The sequence below is a fragment of the Labrus mixtus genome, chromosome 17, assembly GCF_963584025.1.
Source record: "Labrus mixtus chromosome 17, fLabMix1.1, whole genome shotgun sequence".
Taxonomy (NCBI): domain Eukaryota; kingdom Metazoa; phylum Chordata; class Actinopteri; order Labriformes; family Labridae; genus Labrus; species Labrus mixtus.
The window spans coordinates 12,816,845-12,844,744 of record NC_083628.1 but is presented as its reverse complement, the minus strand read 5'-3'; the positions used below and the strand labels follow the sequence as shown (position 1 = coordinate 12,844,744).

Genomic DNA, 27,900 nt, shown 5'->3' with positions numbered 1-27,900 from the left:
ATGATTTTTGGCACTGATGATGGAAGCAGGGACTTTCAGATAGAGCGTTGTAATCCAGGTCGTAATGATGCGACATAAAATCACATTTAAAGCATTTTTTACACAACCAACACCCAAGAACACATTTACTACACCATGAAAAATTTGCATAAGTTGTTTTATTCATAGTTATTGTCCTTTTTATATTTCTTTTTTTTAATTGTTTTGTATTTTGTTGAGGTGGACATCCTGTAATGTAAGCCTGAAGCCCTTAGCTGAGTTGTTTGCACGTCACCCTCTGAACTGAAAAAGAAAGGGTAAGAGGAGGAGCGGAGTGGGGTGTTTCCTCCTTCTCTCTCGCTCTCTCTCTCTCTCGCTCTCTCTCTCTCTCTCTCTCTCTCGCTCTCTCCTTATCTCACTTACAGCATCCCAACTCAACCTTTATTTTCATTGTTTGAACAAAGAGTGTACCTTACAGTATATTTACACATCATACTGACTGGCTGTTTGACAATTTCAACGTAGATAATGCAAGGAAGATTGAACTTTCAATGTTTGCTTCTTTGTTTTCATATTTTTTTTATTCTACAGTCTTGTTCTCCTTTGATCCACTTTCTCCTCTCATGCTAACTTTGTAGTGAGACTTTTCTCGTCGTCATTGTAATCATCATCACCATCATCATCATCAAAATCCTCATCTTTTTCACAACATTATAATCATCATTATTATATTGATAGAACTCTTTTCAATAGATTCCTCTCTGACAACTGTACACTCGTACACAGTGTTTGACTTTATATATATTTTTGGGAATATATTATTTAAACCTAAGAAAAGAGGAACATAATCCCAAAGAAAATATATATTAGTATCCCAAAGTAACAAAATCATGCATGTTTTAACGTATTTGTCCATAAAAACAAAAACAAAAAAATAACATGAAGGATGGGATCTGGTGTTATTTACAAATTGATCTTGGCACTGTTTTTTGTCGTCTCTTGGTGGAAACTGGAATGATCATAAAGAATACTTTCATATTTAAGGAGCACAACACTCTCCGGGTATTAGAAGTCAGTGACCTGCTATAAAATGCAGGTTTGAGAGACGTATTCTTTTTTTAAAGCACAAAAAGATAAAGTAAAGAAGGGAAAAAGAACACTATTAGAGTCGACTTGGGGGAGGGGCAAAAACAGAAATAGTGTGTAGAAAATGTATTTCACATCAGCTTTACACTGTGGCAGTTTCCTCTTTTTAGGCAGAAACCCTGTGACATCATGTCTTCTTACTTTTTTTCCCTCCTCAGAAATACAGGCTCTCTCCTTGTTTTAACAGGCGCACTCACTTGGTTACCATTGTGAAGGTGAAAATCCGAAAAGAGAACATTGATTCTGTCAAAATTCTTCTTGTAAAGCAGCATTAATTGACTCTGGCAAATAAAATAAAGTAGACAAACATAACAGAAAACCACCAGTACAGGCCTATGCCCTCAGGTTTGGCAGGCAGGTAGGGGTAGCTGTCTACTATTCCAGTGTTGCCTTGTCACACAAGTGCTTGACTGTTGATCCAAAGACCTAGTATGTGAGCAAACATAAGGATGTGTGTGTAGTTGTGTGTGTGTGTATAGGTGTGTGTTTGTGTGTTTGGGTGTCTCTGCATACTCAAATTCAGTGCAAACACATTGGGCAAAAATCCCATGTTGACCATGGCCCATCTGCTCTGTTGTTTCTATTGAAACAATGTAATCTACAGTATTGTCCATCCCCGGCCGTCGCACTACCTCACTCGCTCTGCAGTTCTCTGTTGCACCTCTTCAAAGTGATAAACCACCAGGCAGACTGACATGCCTTTTTGTTTATACAGCCTGATGGCTGGGACTGCTGCTGCCTTACCCACCCTTGCCCATTTTCCCCCAACCACCCCCCACCCAGCCTCAGGTCCTAGCACAGCCCAATGTACTTGAGATTGTTCTGGATGATCACGTCCGTGACAGCGTCGAACACAAACTGGATGTTGCTGGTGTCGGTGGCACAGGTGAAGTGCGAATAGATTTCCTTGGTCTCCTTGTTGCGGTTGAGGTCCTCAAACTGCCGCTGGACATACACAGCTGCCTCCTCATAGGTGTTCTGCCCTTTGTAGTCAGGGAAGCACACTGTCAGAGGAATGCGTTTGATCTTCTCCGCCAACAGGTCCTTCTTGTTGAGGAAGAGAATAAGCGATGTGTTGGTGAACCAGTTGTTGTTGCAGATGGAGTCAAACAGGCGCAAGCTCTCGGCCATACGGCTCTGTGTGGATGTGGAAAGAGAGGAAAATTCAAATTCAAAGTCAGACCATGCAGAAAAATGTATACTTTATTTTGACGCAACAGCCCAAATTGGCCCAATCAGACCTCATTCACTGCAGAGGACTGTGTGACGAGGCAAAAAAAGAGAAATGATTACTATTTGAGGGTGGTGCAAGATTTATGAATGAAAATGAAGGCAACATAAGAAGAGAAATCGAAAGTCTTAAGTCATCACGGCACAAGTCTCATACAGTATATCCAGTTCACTGACCAAAGGTACGCTGTCTTTGTTATGGCAACAGGCTTCAGCCTCAGAAAGATGAGGGCCCTGAGTTTGAACTCCATTAAAAACGCTGACTACTTCTTTTATCACCTCTCTCTTTCTACCAGTCCAAACTGTGAAAGGACCAGTTCAAATAGATGTGTGTCAGTCTTAATTTACCCCATTACAAAATCGCCTGCTTTTGTGAGTGGGACTATATGTACATTTGAATGGATAACGTCAAGACAGGGGCAACGACTGGTTTCCACTTAGCCCCACACGCTTAAAACCACTCATCCAAGACTCACCACTGAGACCTGTCCACACACCATAAGTTATTTGGTTTTGTGATCTTTCATTTTCGTTCCAGCCTTCTGCTTTCCAATAAATTACAATAGAGGTCATTGTTAACATTTGTTGCCAATTGGTCCACATTATGTGTCCCATATTTTTGTCCCATATTCGGTTGGAGAAAGAGGTGAAAACTAGCAGGGCATTCAAAGGATGTACTTAAAAATATTTCCGAACCTAGAAGAAACATGTCAAAAGACGTTTCATTATCAAAGCTGTGCATTTGATTGTCTATTCCTAAATTGTCAATACATCACAGACGTACTGTACATTTGTAAAACGCTAAGAGAGTTGTTGTAAATCAAATCTTTAATGCTTGGACTTTAATAACATCACAAATATGAGAACTTTAAAAAGCAATTGTTACTGGGCCTAGTGGTTTTGTTACATGCCCTGTGTACACAGGCTGTAGTCCCCATCTCAGTGGGTTGGAATCCTACCTCGCCCCTCTAACATGTCGCCTCCCGCTCTCTCCTCCTTACATTTGTGCTAATTTAGACATCCGTGTTTCAGTTTAGTCAATAGAACTGCTAGTTCCTGAGTCATTTTCATACACGGTCCAAAATGTCATGAGTCCTTCTGTCCTTACTCCACACCCACATAAGGCTCTCTTTCACCAAGTTTCAGAAAAACTAGGACAGTAATAACTCTGACAAACCCCACCATAGCCCACCCACCTACCCTGTGGAGCAAATCACAGATTCATTCCACGACTTTGTAATGGTAATCATTAACGTCTACTCTGTGCAGCACATGCATAGGGCAAGGTAAGACACATTTATATACATTCATATGATACAAAAACAGGTAGTTATACTGGATGACAAGGAACATCATTGTCAGACCATTTGCATCTCCAACCTCCATATGCTTTTTAATGTCATGTAACTCTTAATTCATTTAATTTGTAGAATGTTAAAGCATTTTGCTTTTTGTAGAGAAGAATTAGTCCCTGTGCAACTGAGTGTGTTTGTGTGTGTGTGTGTGTGTGTGTGTGTGTGTGTGTGTGTGTGTGTGTGTGTGTGTGTGTGTGTGTGTGTTCAGGAATGTCGTACAGTTTGTGCCCATGTGACGTTGAATGTATAAGAATAAAGACAGGAAAAAAAGTGGATTTGTTCATGGCAGCTGGCGGCATGTGGCCACTGGCCAGCAGCTTGTGACTGGAAGGCTGGTAGAACGAAGGCTGCTGTTTAAAAGGTTACAGAAACATCATGATGCTCTGAGCAAATCACAAGATCTGCTCAGCAGTATTGAGGGGAATAGCTAAGGATTAGACATTTGTAGTGCCGCTTCAAAGTAAACCCTGATAATTTAGTAAGGGCACTATTCTAGGTAAATGACAAGTCCACCTTCAATTAAACAAGCATGTTACCCCGAGGTAGTCTAAAACCCTAAAAAAAACTTTAAAAACTTTACGATAGCCAGCTAGCTTTAGCTTTAGACTCTGCTCATTTGTAACGAGTGCACAGGCAAACCAGTTGTTTATTTTGGTGTACTAACTAAAAATACATTTGAGTCACAAGTACAGCAAAATAGCCACTGGGTACTGGAAAATAAATCGTACACACCTTTTGTCATACTAATAAATGAGATAATTGTTCATTCAACTAAAAATACCCATTACTGGAACTAAAACAGAGCTTCTGCTTATTACAAATTACACAAGAGGGTGTTGGGGTTGCTTTCCCTTTTTACAAATATCTTCGAATGTGCTTCCATTCTCACATATTTTGTTTAGTCCTCTCTTTATAAGTATGTGTCCTCTGGGACTAAGACTGGCCCCTAAACACTGAACAGTAAACAGAGTCATGTCATGCTGTTTGACCTCCATCCTCCTCTTTCCAGGGTGTCAAAATAAGAGCCCAGCTGCTTCGAGAGAGTGACAGAAGACAGCCAGCTGAGCCCAGGGAGTCTTCACCTGGCCACTACAGTGCTCGTACGGTAGGAGTTTCTTAATGGGGATCGGGTGGGGGGTGGTGGAGGAGAGCAACATTCAGAGCAGTAAACACCCACTGATTCACATATACCTACCCTGTAACACTTAATTAATCTTGATTATTAATCAAGAAGTTCAACCCAGTCATACCTTTGTTTCCCATAAAAAAAGCAGAGTGCTTAAGAGTGCAGACCTCTTTGTAATTCATTAAGGTTCATTTTAAATGTCACTGCCTGACAAGAAGGGCTCCTAATGACTTATCTACCCAGATCATTTTCTCTGTCATCATGTTTTGTCTTCTCTACCTGAAAAGGGCCATTTTTAGCCAGCTCCTTTTCTGTTTCCTCTTTCACTTTAATTACTAGTGTCTCTGTTTCTGTGGGCAGCAACCATGCGGGGTATGGATTTAACAACAAACAAACACATTCAAATTATACATAATTATATTATTGTGCTCCAGTCTCTGCAAAACAAGCTAACCATATTTAAACAATTGCCAATTTTGATTTATAATGATCATATTTTTTGTAATGGAATTGAAAATGATATAGAAAAATTCATTATCAGTTCCCGCATCTAATCAGCCCATACTACAATGATGACCCGGATGATGTAACAAGGAAAGCTGTGTGCAGCACTAACCATAGACTGGAGGTCACAATAGATTATTGTAATAACATTTGAGACAAATTAAATCTGCAAAGCTTACAATAAATAACCATTTGCCATTATAGTTGAGTAATGCAATGTCCAAACGTACATGAGCAGCTGGGTAAAGACAATATTGACATAATGTTTTCACTGTGTATTTCAACTATCTTATTCCATTTCCTGGGGAGCTCTTTTTCAAAACACAATTATATCATATGAAGCAGTTGAATTACATGATAGTAAAGCCTTTGATAACCCATGAGGTGGTTAAAATGCTGCAGCTGAGTGAAGGAGAATACTCCTGAATATATTTGAGACTCAGTGCTGACACCTGCCACTTTGTTTCTGAAGATTCGAAGCTGTGGTTTTACATTCAGATAATTGTGTAGGTCCTCTTTGCTGGGGCTTAACATGAAAAGTGAACATCACGAACTTTGACATCAAAACATGGATAACAGGTTATTCATTTCCAGATTTCTTTCATGTGACAGGCAATAGTCTCTAGAAACAGAGCTAACTCTGCCTTCAGGCTCTGCCTAAATGTTAAGCTTAAACAAGCACTATATCACATCTTGGCTTTCTTTCTCCCCTCACATACACACTGGATCCACTGCCGTTGCTCAGACTCAGCCATTACATATAAACCTGTAGTAATGCATATTCGTAATGATGCACCCACACACACTCGTGCAGGCACACAATGCATGCATGCATGTATACACCTCATCTATTCTCTCTCTCCAGCGCTGTTGTTTGTTGTACAACTCCCCCCCCCCCCCTCCTCTTTCCCTTCCCCCCTCCCCTTCTCATCCTCTCTTCCCTAGTCACAGCTCACTGTCAACAGCACAGGATTAGGAGCATTTGACCGGCCTGTTGCTAAGCAACAGTAACCACGGCAACCGATTCATTATGAAGACAGGGATGGGACAGGGAAAAATGCATCAGGGAATGGGTTGATGGGTAAATGTTGTACTGTAATTATTCTAGCATATTTTTGATCCTGTATGAGCGTTGAGAGCGTTGAAACTGAGCTGTGGTTATCTGCTCTGATGAAGTTTTTTTTTCTGTTGGTTGTTTAGATTACTAAGTTAACCACTGCCATCATAAAAAACAACTCTTCTTTTCTTCTAATGAGGACCTACAAAGCAACAGAAACTGTAAAGGTTTTCATTATGTATACAATCACTTCAAAAACGGACCATCTTAAGATTCCTAAAAGCATTTGTGTGACTGCCTGCAGTTTTCAACTTAGCCATTCCATTCTCATAATAACTCCTGTTGTGTTGTTTTTCATTAGATAAAACATGAAACACATTCATGTAACTGCTATTCAAACATGAGCATAATGCTCTTTTTGTTCACAAAATTGCTGTGCTTGTGATGTAAACGATAAAAAAAGACCAATCACAGTAACACTTGAACTAAAACTGATGAGTCATGTCACATTTTCAGCCTCACCCTATTTGCAAAATACTTCACACAGGGCCTGATTCATTAAGAATGGGTTGCAGACGCTAGTAGCTCCATAAATTGTGCATCATTTGCTTACGTTGTTACAAACATGTTACAAACATGGTGATTTTGAGGTGGATTTCGGAAAGACTATATGACAATATGCTAGCTTTGCTAACAGGCTGCTTACAAGCTAACAGGATATTTCTTTACATTGATTTGCCGACGTTGATTATCATCTGTTTTGTTTCAGAGAAAATTAAGAGCTTAAACATTAGCAGTCAAACAAAACAAAAAAAAAAAACTGTTGACTCAGCAGGACAACAAATAATGTTTTTATGATAGGAAATACAATCATGCAAAGTCTGATTAACACGGTTGGTTTTACATAAAAATAATAAAAATAAAAGTTTTATCCTGGAATACTGTCTGCAATATGACCGATTATGGGGATATATAATTATTGTGTGAGAGATTTAGACTTAGTTTCCACACTTTACTCATTTACACAATCAATAGGTGCAAGTGATGAAGATGAAGAATGTGTGAAACAGCGACCATGTCTCTGTGCACTCTGGGCTAATGGGCTAACATTTATTTAAACTATAAACCACACTGATGATAAATCGATACTGAAATGTATTAATAAAAACTGTTGGCGTTATGGTTTTTGTGTTAGCCTACTTTGGCTCTCTACATCAGTGAATATATTATGTATGTATATTTTCCAATACAAGCATATTGAAAGTAACTTATTGAACGTTTGCATGTTAAGGTTCCAGTCTCTCTCCACTTCAAATTTTTAGAAGAGCGACGAGAAGAGCTCCACCACAGGAGTCAGGTTTGCTCTTTGCTCACAACAGTGGAGGACAATTTTGGAGAAAGAGTTAGAGAAAGAGGTTCATGCAAGAGTGAAAAACTGTTAAAGCTGCTTTATACATTGTAGGTTCGGTATTTTATCCGTATGTATTATGTATAGTTTTTTTTAATCATAGGGATAATATTATTTTTTTCAGCAGCTTGTCAGTGAGGTTTTTCTCCACACGCTTGTCAGGGTCATCTTAATGACCCAGTTATTCACCATCAAATTGCACTGACCTTCATTCTATGGAGTGCCTAACCTTAATCGTAACCTATTCTTAACCCAACCTAGCAGGAACCAAATCTGACTTCCCTTCTGTTCATATTTTCCATTAGCTGTAATGTGAATATGTAACAAGAGACACATAGATTACAGATGTGTCTATGGTTACATATTTTCTCTTTCTCATATTGCAGATGTATTGAACATAAAGAGGCTAGACTGCGGGTTAGGTAACAGCTGTTCAGCAGCATTGTGTCAGCTGACTGTGGTTATGAAAACAGACGGCTCCAAGAAGCAGGAATTCACTGTAAAGATTTCCTTCTGTAGATGTTGGAGGAGATACTGTAACATACCAACATCAATCCTCTAACTATGAGGTTATATGCACAGTGAATGTTACAATAAGAACTTCTGCCCATCAGTCATTTAGATTTATGAGGGTGTGGCCTGCTGTATGGCCAGCTTCACTATGTGCTCTGGGTGCTAGTACCGCTTGTCTTTAACATCATCATGGGTTTATATTTTCAGCGTAAGGTTGTTTTTTTTTCTGACAGTGACAGTTTTTTTTTTCTAATAAATTATGATGCTGAAGAAGAGTGGTGTGCAGGATTTTCACCTTTTAAGAATTTTAACTCCCACATTATTTCACCTTTTAAGAATTTTAACTCCCACATTAGTGACCTAAATGGAGCTCTTCTAACAATTCAAAGTGGAGAGAGACTGGTACCTAAACAAAAAACCTAAAGTTCATTAGCTGAAGGCTATGTTACTGTGCAACTTTAGCATCTGAGATTCTAGTTTGTCAGCGGCTGATATTAAGCAAGATGCACAAGGCCATTACCATAGGCACACGATTACTTTGCAGTGGTAAGTTATCATAACGAAGAGTAACTCTTAGAATGGGTGCTGATCACAACATTTCATCAGGAGCAGCAACATAAAAAAGCAGTGACTATCTAAAATGATTTAAAAAAATACATCTGAATGTAAAATGTACAAGATGTTCTGTACAAGTAGGTCCATTCAGTCGATGTCTGATGAGGCTGTGTGAAATTTCAGGTTATACTGAGCTTAGAGTTTCTCTTGTATCAGATGAGGCAGCACGTCACATTCTGGCTACAGAAAATCTTATGCAGTAATAATGTCTACATGGCTTGATGCTTTAATACACATCCAAAGTGTATGCAAATGGATTTTTCCACCACAAACCATCCAGTCGAATGTTAGATTTAGCAGAAATGTTATTCCTTGCAGCAGGCTTCGCAGAAGCATGGCGGCTCTATTTTCAAGATGTGTAGCTTTCTTTTTTCTCTCTTAATAATAAAAGTTGTTTTTTTTCTAGCACCTGCAAACTCCCATCGCTACACGGTGCCTTCGCAATCTGCTAATTCTCACAGGTACAGCCTCACACTTCATTCTGTGAACTCAATTAACACCAAACTGCTTTCTTCTCCTTACACTTTATTTTTAACCTATAGAACTAATTGATTTCATGTTCTAACCTGGCACAGTGAACACCCTGTTTTTATCCGGGAAACCCATGAATTCTCAGGCCAACTCAGTAACAGGAATGACAAAGTTTCCTTTGTGCACAAGATATTTCTTGTTAAGACCTATATACAGAGGAGGAGGCAATCATGGATACTTTAAACCCAGTAGGAAAGAATGTGGTGATTCCAGTAAAAGAAACAGGAAAAAGCTGACCCTTCATTGTAAGTCTAGACTCAACGTAGAAAATTATCTCTTGTTGACCTTACTTTATCAAAAAGGCAGTTAAACAAGCAATAACTACTCATCCATTTCAAAACACTCAGATAACAGGATGGGGATGCTATTGAGAGCAAATCGTTGAAATTCCACAACCATGAAGACGATATGACAAACCCCGGCCACTATCTTGATTCAGACAGATTTAAAATAGCTACACTACCACATTAAGGCAGACTGAATGCATTTCATGCCATTTCTACAAAATCTGTCCATTATGCCTCCAGCCAAAAAACATAGGATAATGATCATAACATTTGGATATGGCTTTCAAAAGATATTTTTAACAACCTTACAAAACTGAATGAACTGTAGTCTTTCAAGTATGTAGTACTAAGTAAGGAGGATGAATGGGTGCGTACATTGATCCTCAATGCCTTGTGGAGATTTTAGGAAAACTTCCCATTGAAATGAAAACTGAAATAGAACTAGTTACAGCACAGTTGTTATTTTATAGACAGGGATGTACCGAGAGGTAATGGCAAAACAGCAGAAAAGGCCTGTGTTCTCTTCACTTAACTGAACTGTTCAAACTTTTCTATGCAACTATGATGTGTTTGATCTTGATAGTCACTGAATTTTGCCTTAATTCACCACATGAAAAGCAACTGACCCAGTGAATCAAAAAAGAGAAGTTAATATGTCTTAATTTATTAATGCACCCCAGCAGTAAATCATTTTTCTGTACCCATATGGATCCCAATCTACAAAACAAAATAAATGGTAGGAAATAATGGTTGCTCCTTTCCTCATGCGTAGTGTGAAATCTCAATCAGAGAGAAAGTTTTAATAATCAACACTAACTTCATTGACATCTCCCCCGTGCCTCCTCAGATTGCTTCTGTAATTTCAATGGTTGCTGTATGCGAGCATGACTTTTCCATACGTGTGTAAATGCATATATTTTCTGAGTGACATGTGGGTCTATAAAATAGGTTTTTCATACCGTCTGGTTGTCCTCGTAGAGTTTGAGGTCATAGCCACTTAGCTCGACACAGAAAATGATTGCAGTCACGCCCTCAAAGCAGTGGATCCACTTCTTTCTCTCTGAGCGCTGTCCACCCACATCCACCATCTTGAAGGTGAGCTCCTTGAAGGTGAACTTGTTCTCCACAATGCCAGTGGTCATATCACGGGATCGAAGGATGTCCTCTACAGTGGGGATGTACTCAGACGCGGAGATGCGGTCCAGATCATTCAGATAGTAGGCAGTGTTGTCCTCTAAGTGGTACTCATTGGATCGTTGAAAGCACTCCTGGACCCCTGAGTCGGCCCACAGACGTTTCATGACCCCCAGCAACTCTGGAGTGATCTCCCCCTTGCTCTCAGCCGGCCCTGTGAGGGCAAAAAGCTGCACAGCATCATAGGCGCGATCAGGATTGTGAAATTCGATCTTGAGGGTGGTGAGGGCGCGAATGATGCGGGTGAGTGAGTCGATGGCATTGTACAGGATTAGGGGCTTGTACTCCTTGCACGCCTCCAGGTTGAAACCTCCACTATGGATGATCTTCATCTGCTTGACAATGGTGCTCTTGCCTGAGTTGCTGGTGCCCAGCAACAAGAGCTTGATTTCGCGCCGCTGCCGTTGACTCTCCGAGCGCAAGTGGCGGTCAATTCGCCGCGAGCGCCGAGCCGCTTCCTTCTCCTCCGAGCTCTGACGGCATCCCATGGTCCTCCACCACGTGGTGAGCACAAAGGAACTCGTGCTGCTGCTTGATGGGAAAGCAAATTATAATGAAGTGGTGATCGAAAAGGAATTGTTGGAGGAGTTGCAAAGGGTCCTCCGTAAAGGTAGAAACTTGCTGGGGAGCAGCAGATAAAGCTTCACAACAGACCGGTGTAACAGGAAACAGGAAAGCCACTTCGCAGAGGAGTGACTCAGGAGGATTTCATTCTTTGCGTTTAGGAGCAGTCTAAGTCCTGTGTGGGCAGAACCCAGACTTGTGGGACGCCCACACAGCGCCTGGCACTGAGGTTTGACTGCCTGCTGAAGCCAAGGGAGCTGGGGTTCATAGCAGGGGCTCCCCTGAGGAAGGATCGGGAGCAGCTCTGGGAATCGTCAGTGTATGTCAGTAGAGAAATCGTTCGGGCTTGTTGCGTACGATCAGCAAAACCCCCTCACTCTCCTCCCACATGGCTCTTGTGGTGTGTTGCCCTTGTACAGCTTCTGCAACTCTTCCACCTTGATTCTTTATTTGGTGTGTTTTGCCTGATCTTTTAAAATATATCTCTTTCTTCTGTGGTGTGATATCTCCCTGGCAACTGAAGGTCTCTTGATCTGTAAAAAAAACCACACAAAAAAAAAACATGTGAATAACAGTTGAAAAGAAAAGACACATTTCTATTGTTTCAACAGATTAACCAACCAAGATGTGAAGATTTAGAGCCGCTGGTTAGTGTTTTTTACAGTTTGAAAGTGGAGCTCAAGATAAGTCCAAATACAAACCAATTTCAAAAAGAGATATAAAGTTAGGACTTCATAGACGTATGGTGTACTCTTTTCACTCCTTTGATATTTTACCTTCCATCCACACTTTATTTCTTCCTTTTTTACATGTTCAAAATAAATGAATTTCAATTTAATACGTGGAGGGAGCGTGGCTTGTGGCTTGCCCCCGCTTCAAGTTTTCATGCTCCTCAAGGCTAGTTATCATCTAAATCTGATAGCACAGATGAGAAGGAAAATATATTCATATTCATTCTGGAATATCACTTTGATAAAAGTGGCCATAAAATGTATAGTAATGTATTAAATGGAATAACTAATTGTTACTTAATGGATCACCCTCCATGCTAACCTGCACTCTTACCAGTCAACCATTACTATACCAGCCTTATTCTGTGTACACTACTGATACAGATTTCTGCTCCTAACAGTAACACACCCCTATTATGTGTGTCTGCAATCCTGTGTTACTGTACTCTCTGAGCCAAAGTAGATCTCATCAGACCACACCCACCCATTCAGCGAAGCAAACACATACACTGATTATATACACAATCAAGGTCAAACATACGCATAGAGACAGACGAAGAAAAACAAACTCTACCTTTTGAAAGGAAACTGAAGCAGAATAACCCAATTAATGTGATTCCTCGTGACTAGTGCCATCTTCTACTATTAACACTAAGACACAGAGCCTCTGACCATCCTCTATCATAATGCTGTAAAGCCCCTTTGACATACCCTGACATCTAGGGCTTAATCCTTAAAAATCTAAACTGATCAGAAAAAGAGTAAAAAAAATATTTCTGTTAATATTTGGTTTCCTCCTAGTCTTTCTCTGAGGCCAACACAGCTTTCTTAAAACATATACTGCATCCTGATAAGATTGGGGACATGAAGTACTGTCTCTTTTGAATGTAAGAAAATTGAAGCAAAACCACATCTTCACAGTTAAAGCTTGTTCGATTGTGTGATACAGGAGCAGGCTGAATTCTTTGGCTGAGTAACAATTGTGAAATCATACTGTGGCCTAGTTTTTCTGGTGTAACTTTACAGACCTGTCACATAGACAGAGAGAAAGCATTTCTCAGAGCTGAATGAGTGAAGTCCAGTCTTCAAATGACTGAGAGGACAAACAGAGCAGAACAAAACCATAACAAAGCATCACAACACAAACAGAGTGGAGAGCATTGTTTCCTGGCTCCAGGCACCTGACCCTCTCTAAATGGCATAGCCAGCCAAACTGGTTAATGCACATCACTGATTTTGAGAGCCTATGAAACACATTAAAGCTTTGTGTGAAGTCTTTTCAAATTGCTTATTCACAAATATGCAGCACTTGCATTTTCATGCTTTTTGAAGTCTTACCACTTTAGATAATTGCTAAGGAAGTGGTGTGCTGGCAGTGCAAAATCAATGCATATTGTAATCACATTAAATTGGTATTAATAATATTTCCCATGCTATTATACTACTTATAAGAAATTGTTGTCTGTTGCCAACCTAAACACTTATAACTAGAGCATAACGCAGCAGGATGTAATGTCGAAAAAAAGGTTGAATTTTTTTTTTAACTAAAATTAATTAAGATACCGCCTACAGCTTGAAAAGATGCTTACACTGTGTAACAAATTACACAGCCTGCTTTAAAGTTAAAATAGCTCAGAACACAAGCAACAACAACTACAAACAATATACCCTCTTTAAGGCTGGTTTCCATATGATGCCTTGTATATAATAAGGATACATTTCCAGCCCCTACCTCTTCTGGTAACTCAAATCTACCATCATTTATGTCCAACCAACGTTCTTTGGGGATGCTGGTTGCTGTCACACAGTTAGTTCTAGTACAAAAATGAGGCTTGTCACTTTAAGAGTAAGTGAGTGGAGGTAGAGCCATGGGGGCCACAGAGAGAGGCCAGTGTCTTGGTGTATCATGAGGGCCAGGGTAATGTGATAGCCAAGATGAGACCAAGTACAGTCGCTCTCCTGCCTTCCCTTTATGTCTCCCACTGCACTTGGCCCATTCGCTCTCTCCTCATCACTCTTCCTGGTTTACCTCCAATTATTAATTTACCATGCAAATACTGACAATCACACCTTTTATCAGAGATTAATTATTGTAGTCACAGTGTTTCTGTTGCATAACAGTTTCATACATCCTGCTGTGACCGTTGAGTCCACAAAAAGTGCTTTAAAAATAAGGTCAATCACATTAGATTTAGTGGTGATTTTAATCCATCACAGGCTCAGTGTTGTTGCTCAGACACACTATCTGATTAAAGAAAAATGCATTACATGATATCTGTACGCACCATGACAGTTGCACAACAACATACATTTATAATGTTAAGGTCCAGCATGTGGATCAAACACAACAATGGGCTAGAAGAGTGTAGTCCAGATTTGTTGACATTTAAAACCTTAGAAGATAATGAAACCGTTCCTGGCAGTCAATTCCCAGATAGCATCACGACCGTGTAAAAGTACAGCTGGAAGGTTGGATTCATTGCTGAGTATATTGACTAGAAATATTGATTTTACAGTATTACATATTCATTTTAAATAATTTTGGGTTTGGACTGTTGATTTGCAGACTCTAAAATAGTCTTCTCACCTTTCTGGAGTATTTCATACGGTGGCATTGGCAGTTTTACTCACATGATAGATCTGAATACATCCTCTAAATCTGTTTAATTGGATCCCATTGCAGCTATATTTTCTAACGAGCTACACAAGCGTGTTGATTTCATTATGTGTTAGTGTGAAATCAATCCCGCTTTGCTGCTGTCTGCGATGCGTGATAAAATGTAATTCAATTAAATGGTATATGGATGCAGGTGATGCTCCGGTGCAGTGGGATAATGCATTGAAGATAATTGACAAAAGTAGAACATTTGGCGCTAAGCTGTGTCAGACTCAGGAACATCATGCAAAAATATTTTATATTATATTAATGAAAAAAAATCTGATTATTGTGAATGGAAAGCTAAAGTGTGTGATGTAAGAAGAAAGGGGGAAATGCACAGTTGCACTTTCAGTCACCTTGTAATGGTTAATGAATGAGTTGTGCAGGTGGGTTTTTGTGCTGTGGTCAGCAGGCTTTTATTTCTAGACGAAGTGCATGAGAGGTTTTGGTGAAAATACACCTGCTGAGAAAAACAGTGCACTTCACTTTATCTATCCGTCGTAAATAACTGTTGTCGAAATCATGGAACGAGCAAGAAATGTTTCCCATTCATGAACCGCTTAGCCAGTACCCGTTTACATCAGCACTAACTACAGCAAGAAAATAGCTCATCACATCTAAGCAGGCCAAGGTCTTTTGCAAAGCAACTCGGGGACTTGCACACGTGTTTGGAAAGTAAAAAAATTAATTGTTGCTGTTGCATTCAGTATTCTTATCAGGATAATACATAAAGACACATGTAGAGCCCATACAGCCATGATTATTCAGAAAAGTACTACGCTACGGAAAATGTGACTCTTCAATGAGTATGCGGTAAATCGTATCCATATGCCCCATGTGTAAGCAGACCTACGGACAGGTCTTAAGACACAGCAGGCCTTGCATTGTGTCGTAAATAAATATATATTGTTATACACTAACAAAATGCCTAATTTTCTCTGTCTTTGCCTCTGACTCTGTCTTAATATGGAAAGTATTACACAGAGAAGAATTAGAGAACCACCAGTAAAATAACATGAAATATAGAGAAAAGCAAAATAGCTGACATTCCTTACAATCAATTCGCAGTGCTCATGCTCGTTGCTGTCTAGCTTTCTCATGGCTGCCAGGCAAACAGTGGTTACAGTAAGACTCAGGGCTGTCTGGTCAGTGTCCATATAGAGTGTCAGAGTTGTCCTGGAATCTAGCTGATTCACTTTTACAATAATTCTCCAAAGCTCAGACATGCAACAGTATCTTAGGCACAAATCTGTACGTACAATTAGCAATTAGAGTAAAAGTGTGATAAATGCTTTTGGGTTTTGAAATGACTGTCCACACCAACCAATAATGTAACATATAAATCATGTTTCTTGATTAAGTCTGTGTTTTTTATTGTATGATTGTAGCTCTTTATTTGAAGTGCGAGCTGTGTTGTCTTGGAGACACATGAATGATGATGATTGTGATCCTACAGAGGCTTTTGAACCTAAGCAGTAGTTAGAAGTTCTTCAACTACTTTTGTGTTAAACAGCTCATATAGTCACAGGGTTTCAAAAGAAAGAAATATGACTAAGAAGGTGATGGTTGAGTTGACTGGACAAAACAGGAATACATGGAAAGCTTAATTCCCAAATGAAGGCATACATAACAGAAAATCTGGTAAACGGATGTCAGGGCTAACTAATCCTCTTACAGATAGTCATGATTGTTGGCCTTTTTTTCCACACTAGGCCACTATATGAAAATGCACCACAGTGGATCAGACTGACAACTTTAAAAGAAACATCATATCTATTGCTTTCATTACGATGAAACGATAATCTCACACTGAGGTCGGTTTGACCCTGAAGATCAGGGTGACATTGAGGGGCTCTTTTAGAGCTGTGTTGATGTTGTTGAGCTACATCAGAGCTACATCAGCACACAACACCTGCTGCCAGAGGTTCGGTGAAATGTCCACCAACGTAACCATTTCTTTTAAAAGGAAGAGAAATTTGGAGAGTGCAGGCAGGGTCTGAAATTAACACCCACCTTGCACCAATTGCGGGTAGTTTCTCCCGTTTGGTGAGTAAATTTCATAGGGCTACCTGCCACATGGCGGGGGAATGTTTGTACCCAGTCATGTATAAGAATTATGCTGAGTTTTGAGCGTGTATAGTGTAACTGCAGCTTCCTTTCCTGCTCCTCTGCTCTGTGAGACAACAGTAACCGCTAAGTGATTCGTCTGCTTACGTTAAGTGTTCCACTTCATCAAAACAATTTTTTTTTAAATTGTAAATTAAAGCAAATGAATTATTCACAGATTCTGTGTTTGTAATGTTGTTATGCAGGTGCAGTTTCAGAAGGTGGCCTGGGCACTACTAGCCTTTTTTTTTTTTTTTAAAAGGTGGGCAAATATATTTTTTACCATTTCCTAATTTCCTGATCCTTGACTTGAATCTGTGATCTGTTCCAATGGAACTTAATGAAAATAATAATATAACATATTTTCCTGAAATGGGCCACTCGGCATAGGAAACTTCTTTTGTAATAAAACGTATAGTTTGATGCTTTTGATTAATGCATGGTTATTTCTGTATGGTGGTATTACTACCTATACTAATACTTTATGTTTATCAAAACAAAATCTCTAAACTTGCAAACTACAATTACAACATTTCTTCTGGGGGAAATCCCCCATTCACACCTACTACTACCCACCTTTGTATTTTGTCTGCTTTTGAACTTCTCCAGAGTTTGTATGACTCGGGAACATTTCTGCTCGGTGATAGCTAGTTGATATCTAAAGGCATACGATGTATGTGATTGTAGGCGGCCTTTTCAACAAACCTTAATCTGAAAGCAGCCACAGTAAGCACATATAGGTTGCCCCAGAACTGGTGCCTGCATTAATGGAAACATGTATTTTATTTCATAGATTGTAAAACCTTTTAAAGCTACGATAGCAAGTGTGGAGAGCTCCTCTGTAACTTGTTTTGTACCTTGAGAAATTTCTGTCAAAGGATTTTTTTTCTGCTTGAATCCCTGAATCTGTCAGTTAGGATGTTGACAGTCAAAATAAACACTATCTGAATATCATCCACAGCTGCAGAAACAGTAAACAATGAACAGCCCTTCTTCTGAAAGTTCTAACTGAAGTTTATTTGTTATGTGCTGCTAAAACGATATTTGTGTGAGGCTAAAGGATTCACCATTGGTACACAGTATATTTTCACTGCTTGGTTGGTCATTGACAAAGCAATCACAGTCTGGAAGCTGTAATCGCTGGAGGTTTTTAAATATTTAATCAGGAGCAGACATGTTCTTGCAGCTCTTTCCTTTTCAATAAAATGCTGTTACTGTAAATATTCCTATGACTTCAATTTATCAATTTGCATAATTCATGAAAGTATGTGTTCTTATTGCTTCTGTGATGGATTACTGAATCAACAAATTAAACCAATTTAAGATTTTTCCAGCTTGAAATACAAGGCAGACAGAATAAGGAGCTAAAATGTCGGGAGGGCGATAATCCTGAAATGAAAAAAAGGTCGAGTTTGTAGCACTTAGAGCAAAGTAAGAGATTAAAACCTTGTTTGAACAAATGGAGAAGGGCAGGCTCTTTATTAAAAAGATACCTTGCAATTCAAGTTTATCCTTAAAAAAGAATTCAACTGTAGATTGGAGTCATGAGATTTGAATTTTTTTGCAATTCTATACTAAACACCATGGGCGACAGCCTCGCAGTGTTTGATGTGCTACACATGACTCCAATCAAGTCTTTAACATCCAAACTCACTTAAAGCTCAAATGTCTTGAGAATCCTCGGACATTTTCGAGCAAAGAAGACAGAAGACTAATTGACAAAGCTACAATTGTTTCAGTGTAGTTAAAGTGACCTGCATTAAGCGCAAGCATTCCTTCTTAAGCGAGTGACTTCTGTTTGGTTGTATGTGTCATTATTGAATGGTTTGAGTGTGGACTAAACTATCAATATAGTACAAAGGAAGAATGAATACATTTCAAGTGAACTTTCTTTTGTCAATAGAGGAGATGTGTAGCTGACAGAATTTGAAAAATGCTTAGAATCAGAGTCAATTTTAGATTTGTTTGATTAAAAAAAAGTATTCATTTATTTCTCGTTTAACCAACTTTTAGGTCAAGAATCTTTGAATTAGAAAACATATATTGAATTGTTAAGAGTCAGACATTAAACTTGAGAAAGAAGAATGCAGTGACGGTGAGATACGAAATCTAAGATCGTGTTAGCTGCGCTTGCATGCAGAAATCTGTTTATAGAAATGAATTAAAGCAAAAAAAGACTCGTCAGATTCTGTTTTTGTTTTTTTTACGGCATCTGTAAATAGAGCAAAGCTAGCATTTTTTTTAGTAATTTGCAAAACACCCAACTATACAACACCTTTTGCATGAGTATACATTTGACTTATGTATACATACTGTACATTTTGTGCTTTAATGTGTCCAAACTCCAATCTATTTTTCCCATTATACGGCCTCCGAGTTGAGCTGGGACCACTGGAAAAAAGAACTGGAGATGTAAGCCTGGGCAGGTTTCCTAGACCTCCTTCATACGGCAGAACAATACTGAACAATCTAAGAGTTTCTGACAAGATGGGGGAGGTTACTTGTGATTTTAATCTTTAGCTGTGAAAATGCATTTGCCACACTAAACTTGGGGACAATAAATATCTAAAAAAAAAAAAAAGGGGATTTTGTTCCTAAATTCTCTAATATCTGTAATAATCTTTTACCTCACCATTTTACGTTCCAATTCGAACCGATTGGTAAGAGCAGACATAGTGGTTGACCCAGTTTTCAAAGAGACAGAAACTGAGATAGATTTAAATTGGCAGATGACACTTTATTATTCTCAGAGTTAAATGACTAAAAAGTAAAGGTGTATATGAAAGAACGTACAGAAGGCAAGAAGGGAGCTATAAATGAAAGCCATGTGATCAGCAACACATTACTTTGTATTTACTGCTGCTATAATATTGTGGAATCTGGGACAGGCAGCAGACAGTCAATTTCATGCTATAGCAGCGGAAGGATGGATCAATGTTACCCCAACGCCTGATCCTGTAGATAACACTGTCATGTGATTGATGCCTTCGGAAATCGACCGTGTCCCGTTGCTCATAAATTTCGTGTTTTCTGTGAATTTCTCAGTGGCATGTAATAGTTTTCCAACTGAGAAGGCCTGCGTCTGTGTGATGAGTCATCCTACGTCAGACTCATATGAGATATAGGTCGCAGCGAGCAGTGTGATCCTCAGCATCATCCAACAGTTTGCACTACCTTATGCAAGAAAAGAGATGCTTCTGGACGAGCCTTAATTTTTCTGCTTAATCCAGTCCATTTAGTGGAAATAACTTCAGTCTCTTTGCATGACATGTTTATGATAATAGGTTTGTCTAGAGGAATAATTGAACAAGCAGCAGACCTTTTTCATTCAAGCTGTACAACAATGCCCAGTCCCTCACATGTATGCAGTGTGAATACACATTTACATGGGCTGCCAAAGAGTCTAAAACTGTGCCTGTCAGCAACGGTGTCTAGGATTACTCTACAAGAAGTCTCCTGGGGAGAGATGTCTGAAAGCCTCTAATGCCACATAGCACCTATGCTCCAAAAGACCTGTCCAAACACATTGAGTCTAATGGATCACTCAGGAGTCCTGTCAAAATTAAAATGATATACAGTCATCATTCAGACGCCAGTACAAGATTCTCTTTTGTCTGGAGGAAAGCTGTTGAACTGAACTGATGTCCCAGGATCAGTTTGGTGTATCGACAGAAAACATATTTTAACATGCATTCTTCAATACTTTTCAATCAATTCCTGTTGGTATAGCACCAAATCAATACAAAAGTTATCGCTGGACTCTTTACAAATAAAGACAAATAAAGAGTGAGGTCTAGACCTTACTCTTTGTAACATTATTTAGAAACCCAACATTGGTCCATCGTAAGGAAGCAATCGGCAACACTGGCAGGGAACAACCTTCTTTCAACAGGAAAAACCTCAAGCACAATCAGACATGTTGGTGAACTGCTATTTGCCAGGACGAGAATAGTCATTAATCAAAAGAGCATTTTAAAAGATAACAATTTTTTTCCCGATTCACCAACTTGTTGAGCATCTCTTAAAAAAAAATAATAATAATTCTGACTCAAGCATATTCTCTTCTCTTATAAGCACCCGTTGGTGGACCTTTCCCAGCAACAACAAAAATAAAAAAAAGTAGAAAATGTAGTGACCTGCTGGAAAAGTACAAAATCTGTCAAAGCTAAATTGGTGAAGACCAGAACAGAGCTACAAAAAAAAACTAAATTTGAGATTTCAGTTCTGCAGGAGACTAAGGCCTATTCTTTAAATAAAAGAAAATGTTGATCTGTGTCTTCCCATGTTTCAGTACAATACCGTTTGCCAACCATGAACAACTAATATGGAGCAACTAATGCAGCTTCAAGAGACCTTATATGGTATTTTCTTAGATAATATATAACATCTATGAAAGCATCACACAGTGGCTTTTTTCCAGTGCATCAAGCACCAATCACTTTTTGGGATGTGCTAGTCTGGTCTCAGAATTTCTTCGTATCAGAATCAGGAAAGTTGGAGCTTAATATCACCTTGGTAAAGACATATCGACTGGGTCATATTTTACCTGCCCTGGCTGATTTCTGGCCCTGCTCGAGTTTAGAACCATTTTCACCCAACCTGAAACAGTTCTGGACAAATTGCATCTGGATGGAGCCGGTTTGTGAGAGACTGGGGAGACCCTAACTGTCCCTGGATGTGGTTCAAGCATTTTGACCAACAAAACCCCCATAAATCACTGCTTCAGGAAGTATCATGTTCGTTTTAAAATACTTCATTTTACTCTCCCAATAGTTTGTTCAACATTTCGTGTTATCTCTTCCTGACGTGCTGTGCTGAATGCGGAGAAAGATGCCTGAATGCTGCACACTACTGGAGAGGACACTACTCATTCATTATGGAAAACAATGATGGGCTGTGTTCTCCTCTCTGCTCCCCCAAAACAGTGGGGCTGTTTAAAGGGTCGGGATGGGGTGGTTGGAGGGGGGGGGGGGGGATGAAGTCTCAGTATGTTTGATGCTGTTTTGTGATAATGCTCTGTTTAGTGCTCCTAATCTGAATGGCTGTGTTCCCCCTTCTCCAATCCACTGGGTCACACTGAGTCACAAGGCCAGCCTGCGATGACAATGGCATGTTTGTGCACAGGCTGAGTTATTGCTAGGCTGTCTGTTGTGAAGGGAGAGGATGGTACAAGGTGGACACTGGGATCTCCTGGGTATGTCTGCACTGGTGTACACACCAAACATAAGTACAGGTATCTTTGAACCTTCAAATCTCTGTGTTTTATATTTTTGCAGGTGCACAAAGACATTTTCTGCGTTCATAGACAAAATAGACTGAAATAACATTCAAACCTCATTGATTTCTATATCATATAAGATATACCTTGTCTGCAATAGAGGGAAGTTGTGGGTGACGGACAATTTCAGATTTCCAAAGACACTGTCTGCAGTTTGTAATTTGAGAAGGGGAAAAGTAAGGAATAACATGTTGCAGCAAATGTAACAATAAAAAAGCCATTAACCTACTTAGGCAGCACTATAAAATTCAAACCAAAAACACAGTGTTGGGTGGAGTAGATGCTATCCTTCATGTTTACCCCAGCAGAGAGTTTACTAGATTTACACCAAATGATGACCACGTTTCCCAAAACAGCCAAATATATATACATTATTTAAACCATATATTATCTGCTCTAAAGCCCCACTAGATGCCAGCAAACAATACCAGCTCAATGAAATGTCTGTATTGTCTTTATGAGTGGGGAGGGGAGAAATATGAGAACATGTTGCTTGTTCAAACAGGCAAATACACTTAAACCAAACTGATCCTTTAGAAGACCTCAGCACCAGAGTTCATGTTTTCTATGATTTTTTTTTTTTTTTGTAAAAAAAATTGTGTGATCGTTTAAAGAAGAGAGTGTAGAAAGTTTGGGTCATACAAGTTACTGGCATACCAACACTTTGGACCTGCCAGTCTTTATCAAAACAAGCTCATTTCAGGGCCTTCAAATTCTGATTTTGGGCTACGTCTGTCATGATATCACAAAATGTAATAAACGCAGACAAAAAGGCAGACACGCTGCTTTCATTTCTTTCAGTACAAACTAACATGCCTCATCAGTGTGTAGTAGGCCCTACACTCCCTCATCCACCCCCTCCTCCCTCTTGTCCACCTCCTTGTTGTCATATGACTTCTGTTATGTGTGTGCAATGGAATACAAAGTTGCTCTGTTAGTCTCCCTCTGCTCTGCCCTCTTAGATTTGAGTGCTGGAAGTAAGGCCCTCTCACTCGCCAGCTTCGGGAAAACAGACAGGCCCCTGTATGAGACAACAAGCACAGATTAGAAAGGAGGGCAAAGAGAAAGCGAGGGATGGATTGAGCTGATGTTATTTCATGTAGCACCAACTTAATCCTTTCTCATTCACTGAGCCCCGCCCTAAGATTTTGTCTGATTCAACTTTTAGCTTTTTCTCACTAATGCTCTGCCGTTAGGTATAGACCTCTCTCTCTCGCTCTCTCTCTCTCTCTCTCTCTCTACATCAGCGCCTGTCTGAAAGAAGCTGTCTTACAGCCGCGTGTGCAGCGATGACACTTTGTCCTAGTACCTGGCAAGGATTAGAGACCCAAAACAAACACGAGCGCTGAGCCAGCTGAATGAGAGCAATGCCCTGACTGCACATAACGCTTCATACAGATCTGAACTTTGGAGAAACACATTTCCTTGTCTTTTTCTAGGAAGTTCACCATGCATTGTATAAAAAACGTATTCACATAACTATAAATAAATGTATAGATTATGCCGTAATACTGTTCCACCCTCTCCAAGAGATAAATCTCGTATTAGATTAATCATATTCTTAAGCAGGCCGCACGGGGGACTATGCTCCCCTCCCTTGGTACTAAAATGTAATAGAGCTGAATGTAATTGTCCGAGTTGGTGGCACGCTCACCTACTAGTTTAAAGACGACCCAAAGTGCACTGGATGGTGACATTGGCCTCCTCTGTGCCAGAGCTTTCCCCCCCAGCAGCCTCTGTCACTTTAAACCCCCTCTGTCCCTGCTGTCCCTTGCCATTATGTCACCATGTGAAGTGGATGTAGCAAGTAACAGAGGAGGTGGAAGGAGGTCAACTCAGCATAGGTTTCATTTAAATTCTAGTGCTCTTGTTTTTATGTGCATAAAGGTCACACGAGGGGCCCGTATACCATTTAAACGACAAGAAAACAAAAATATAAACACTGAAGAACCTTTTTAAATGAATTGATGTGAGGATTTTCACAGGTGTTTAAGAATGAATGTTAATGCTTTTGTTTTTTTTGTCTTAGAGAAACACCAAAACATAATGAGAATATTCCAATGTCTTCCATTTCTCTGTTTATTCAGCAGTCTGTAATAAGGATGTGATGACATTTTCCAGTGTGTTTGAATGTGAAACTTGATGTAGACCCATATGTATGTAAGTGATTAACCTTTTCAGTATTCCAATATTTCACACCGCACCTGATCATCCATCATCTTAAAGCCAAGGTCATCAGTGACCTCTGACATTTGTTGTCAGGTTGCAGAGGAGGGCTGAACTTTTTACAGCTACAATGAATAGATTTATTTGATATTAATTCAGCTTTCAGGGTTGATAAGAGTTTTTGTTAGATTGAATATGACCTTGGTTTGCTTTTTGGTGGTTAACTGGCTCAGACATTTTCAGAGGGTAAAGCAATTTCGAACTGGACAAAATCAGCAAAGACACAGAATCAAAACAAACATCTTAAAAAATAAGTCTGTATGCGAAACCATCACTTTTGTGCGTTTTTTTTTTTGTTTTTTTTGAGTGTTTGTGATGCTTAAGGCTACCGTTTATTTTTTCAAACAAAATCAAACACCAAACATTCTGACTGTCAATGAACCGTTTGGATTTTTCATGTTTAAATATCAAACATTTCCCGGTAAAAGGACATTTGATATAAGTCTGTGCTGCTTTTTGTCATATTGGTAATGACAAGTGTGTGATTTTGAATTGTTAGTTTGAAAAAAGACACATTTGTAAGGTATAACTATTGGCTTTTGGTCATTTTATTGAGCATTTTGAACAACTTTATGACATTTTATGACTTTTTGACTGCTCAATTTATTGTAGAAATACTCTGCGGATTACTAAGTTACAAAGAAATGATCGTTAGTTGGAGCACTTCAACCAGCATTGCTTTCCCACTCCTTTAATGATGTGTTAGAAATTGAGAAGTTTGTGAGTTACACATGCTTGGAAAAGATTACTTGTGTGTTGCAAAAGCTACCTTGTCAATTCCTTAATAACAGCCTTTTATCTGAGAAACAGCATTAACTTAATATCCATAAAGGCTTAGTTCAGTCTTTCAGCATTACACTAAGACTGTGATCAATATTCTAGATTTTACAATTTCAGACACAGCAAAAGTAAGGCAACATCACTTGGGTTCAGTAAAGTATCACCCTGATATTCCTTGTCCATTTCTGTATCTGCTGTGTTCACAAGATAAAGGCATGGAGGAATTCATCCTCCATCTTTGCCTCAATTCACAGATGTCTAAGGGCCTCGATGTAAGCTGGTGCTGGTGGAACTATCACAGACACATCCAGCCTTTTCCTGTGTCACATGCTCCGAAAAGACATTAAATGATCACCCCTCTTTCATCCACTCTGTTACAAACCTTCTCATTTCTTATTTCTCTCTCTCTCTCTCTCTCTTTCTCTAGCCTCTCTGCTGCATCAACCTCCGCCCCTCTGCCCCATCTGCCTCCCTACTGTTAAACCCACCTCCCCCTCGACCCCTCCCTGCACTGGCTCTCTCTCTCACACACGTACACTACACATAAATACACATGCTCTCCTGATGCTACGAAACCATTCCCAACCCCCATTGAAAAAAAAAAAAAAAAAAAAAAAAAAAACAGCAACGCTCTGTTGAAGAAATAAAATTGTTGAGACAGAAATGTCACAAATCATCCTGTTTTGCCTGCCTGCCTGACTAACAAACACACCCTTCTCGACCACTTTCACCGATAACATTTACATTCAAAACCACACAGGGAAAAAAAACCAAACCCCAGCTTGAAATAATTATTAATGAATGCCGATGAGAACAGCAGACAGCAGGCTCTTCTGGCAAATCCTACAGTGCTTCTGTGCTGCTGTCAGGCCACAATTTGCCCGCTTATTCCAGTGCCCGCGGAGTCAAATTCCACAGGATTTACACACCTCCTACTGCAAATTCACATCCAACATCTAGTGAAGCCAGCTCTAAGTACTGAACACCTGATCATGTGTGATGGTGCGTTTACTCTCATTTCCTCCCCTGTTCCATTTCACAGCTTATCCTGGGCAGAGCACAGAGACATGCGCGCAAACATACACACACACATCTTCAATGCATCCTTCGCTCGTCCTACATACTTAATACGTAATTACATGAACTAAACACTGCGCTCAGATAAAAGCAGTCTTTAAGAATGGAGGATGCTCTTGGGAGATGATGAGTCAAATTGCAAGCATAAGATAGCAGCGTCCGCTGGCACACAGCTAGCAGGGTGGAGGAGGGGACTGGACAGCCTGTATGCCATCTCTGAACATCACCTTCCCCATTTCCCCCGTTTGTTTTCCCATCAGGAAAACAAACTCGTCCTCCTCACAATGGCTGCGGTGAAACAAACAGCATCTTGCTCTGTGCTAAAAGCAGGCCAGTTGCAGTGATGACCAAAAAGGCTGTCTGTTTTTTGAGAGACTTACCGTGCTCACAAGGCAGCATCCATTTACAAAGGATACTGCAGACAAGCCCTGGAGAGAAAGGCTGTGTGCAATCCACCTTTAGTCCTGTCGCTTCATCTTCTCATCTTCCTCATTTTCACAGGAAAACACACACGCACATCTCGCCTTCTTTCTCTCTCTTATCAACGTCTGTATTCTATATCCTCTCTTGTTTGCTCCAAGGCAGTTGAGACACTGCAGCGATGGGGGTGGAGGGCGTGTATATATGTGTGCGTGTGTGTGCGAGTGTGTCAGAGACAGAGGCAGAGAGAGGGAGTGCAGGACAGAAACGGAGGGAGGAGTCAGCAGGGAAAGAGAGAGAGAGATAGAGAGAGAGAGAGAGAGAGAGAGAGAAGGGGGAAATAGTCAGGATTAAATCATGAGAGTAACAGAGAGGGTGAGTAAAAAAAAAACGGTTTTGATGGGGTTGAATCTGCATTAGTATATCTTTATTTTATATTACAAATGATCAAATATACATCAGCCGTTAAGGAATCAGAACACAGGAAATATTCTGAGTAGTTTCTTGAGGTATTATGTTCTTGCTGACAGGCCAGCAGCAGGATCGGTTGTGATTTCATTGATGGCTATAAAGACATAGAAGACAGGGAGAGAGGAAGGAGGAGGAGGGGACTGGAGAGGAGAGGAAGGGAGGGGAGGGGAGGGATGACGGCAAAGGAATGGGAGGGGGATTGGACGATGGTGTAATGTGCTGTTTCCGTGCCAACTGTTTCTGTGACAGTGGGTCCACTTCCTTTATTGCTATTGGATATAAGGAGAAATTGATAGAAGCTTGGGCAAATGAGGCGGCCTGCCACTGGGTGTGAATGGGTGGCTCGTTTTTTTTACATGTTTCTTCGGCTTCTTCGTAATCTATGGGAAATTTTTTTTAAAACGAGGGTGTTTTGCTTCACTGCAACACAGGGATCAAAGTGCCAGAGCATGATGTGAATTATCGCTTTGTCATTATGGATGCCACCAGTGTGTAAAATGACTCCCCCCCCCCCCCCCCCCATGACACAGACACACATACACAAACACAAAGACACACTGTCCAGCAGCAAAAAAAAATCCCCAGATCAGGTTGCTCAGGGTGTGGAGTGTAATGTAATTGCCTGGACACCAACCCCGGAGTC

General features: G+C 39.9%; 1 protein-coding gene and 1 long non-coding RNA gene across 3 annotated transcripts in view; one reads left to right on the top strand and one right to left on the bottom strand.

Annotated features, from left to right (window-relative positions):
• LOC132992412 (uncharacterized) overlaps positions 1-27,900 on the top strand; it is a 50,215-nt gene that overhangs the window by 20,214 nt on the left and 2,101 nt on the right. Inside the window, exons 3-4 of one of the 2 annotated variants that reach the window (XR_009676327.1) lie at positions 4,720-4,815; positions 9,340-10,113. This is a non-coding gene — a long non-coding RNA (uncharacterized LOC132992412). Of the gene's footprint in view, positions 1-4,719; positions 4,816-9,339; positions 10,114-27,900 lie in introns of those variants that run through there. The other variant, XR_009676326.1, reaches the window with a different exon arrangement.
• On the bottom strand, positions 140-27,001 carry gnaz (guanine nucleotide binding protein (G protein), alpha z polypeptide). Its single transcript, XM_061061672.1, has 3 exons — positions 26,747-27,001; positions 10,711-12,042; positions 140-2,262 (listed from the first exon to the last, which is right to left on the bottom strand). Exons 2-3 carry the CDS (start codon positions 11,431-11,433, stop codon positions 1,918-1,920), a joined length of 1,068 nt encoding a protein of 355 aa, XP_060917655.1. The 5' UTR covers positions 11,434-12,042; positions 26,747-27,001; the 3' UTR covers positions 140-1,917.

What these genes read in the sequence shown, in the direction of transcription:
- gnaz (XM_061061672.1), bottom strand. Translation starts at nt 11,433, where the DNA reads ATGGGATGCCGTCAGAGCTCGGAGGAGAAGGAAGCGGCTCGGCGCTCG. An exon ending in TCTACGAGGACAACCAGACG is followed by an intron (nt 2,263 to 10,710) that starts GTATGAAAAACC and finishes ACATCCACACAG; the next exon opens with AGCCGTATGGCCGAGAGCTT.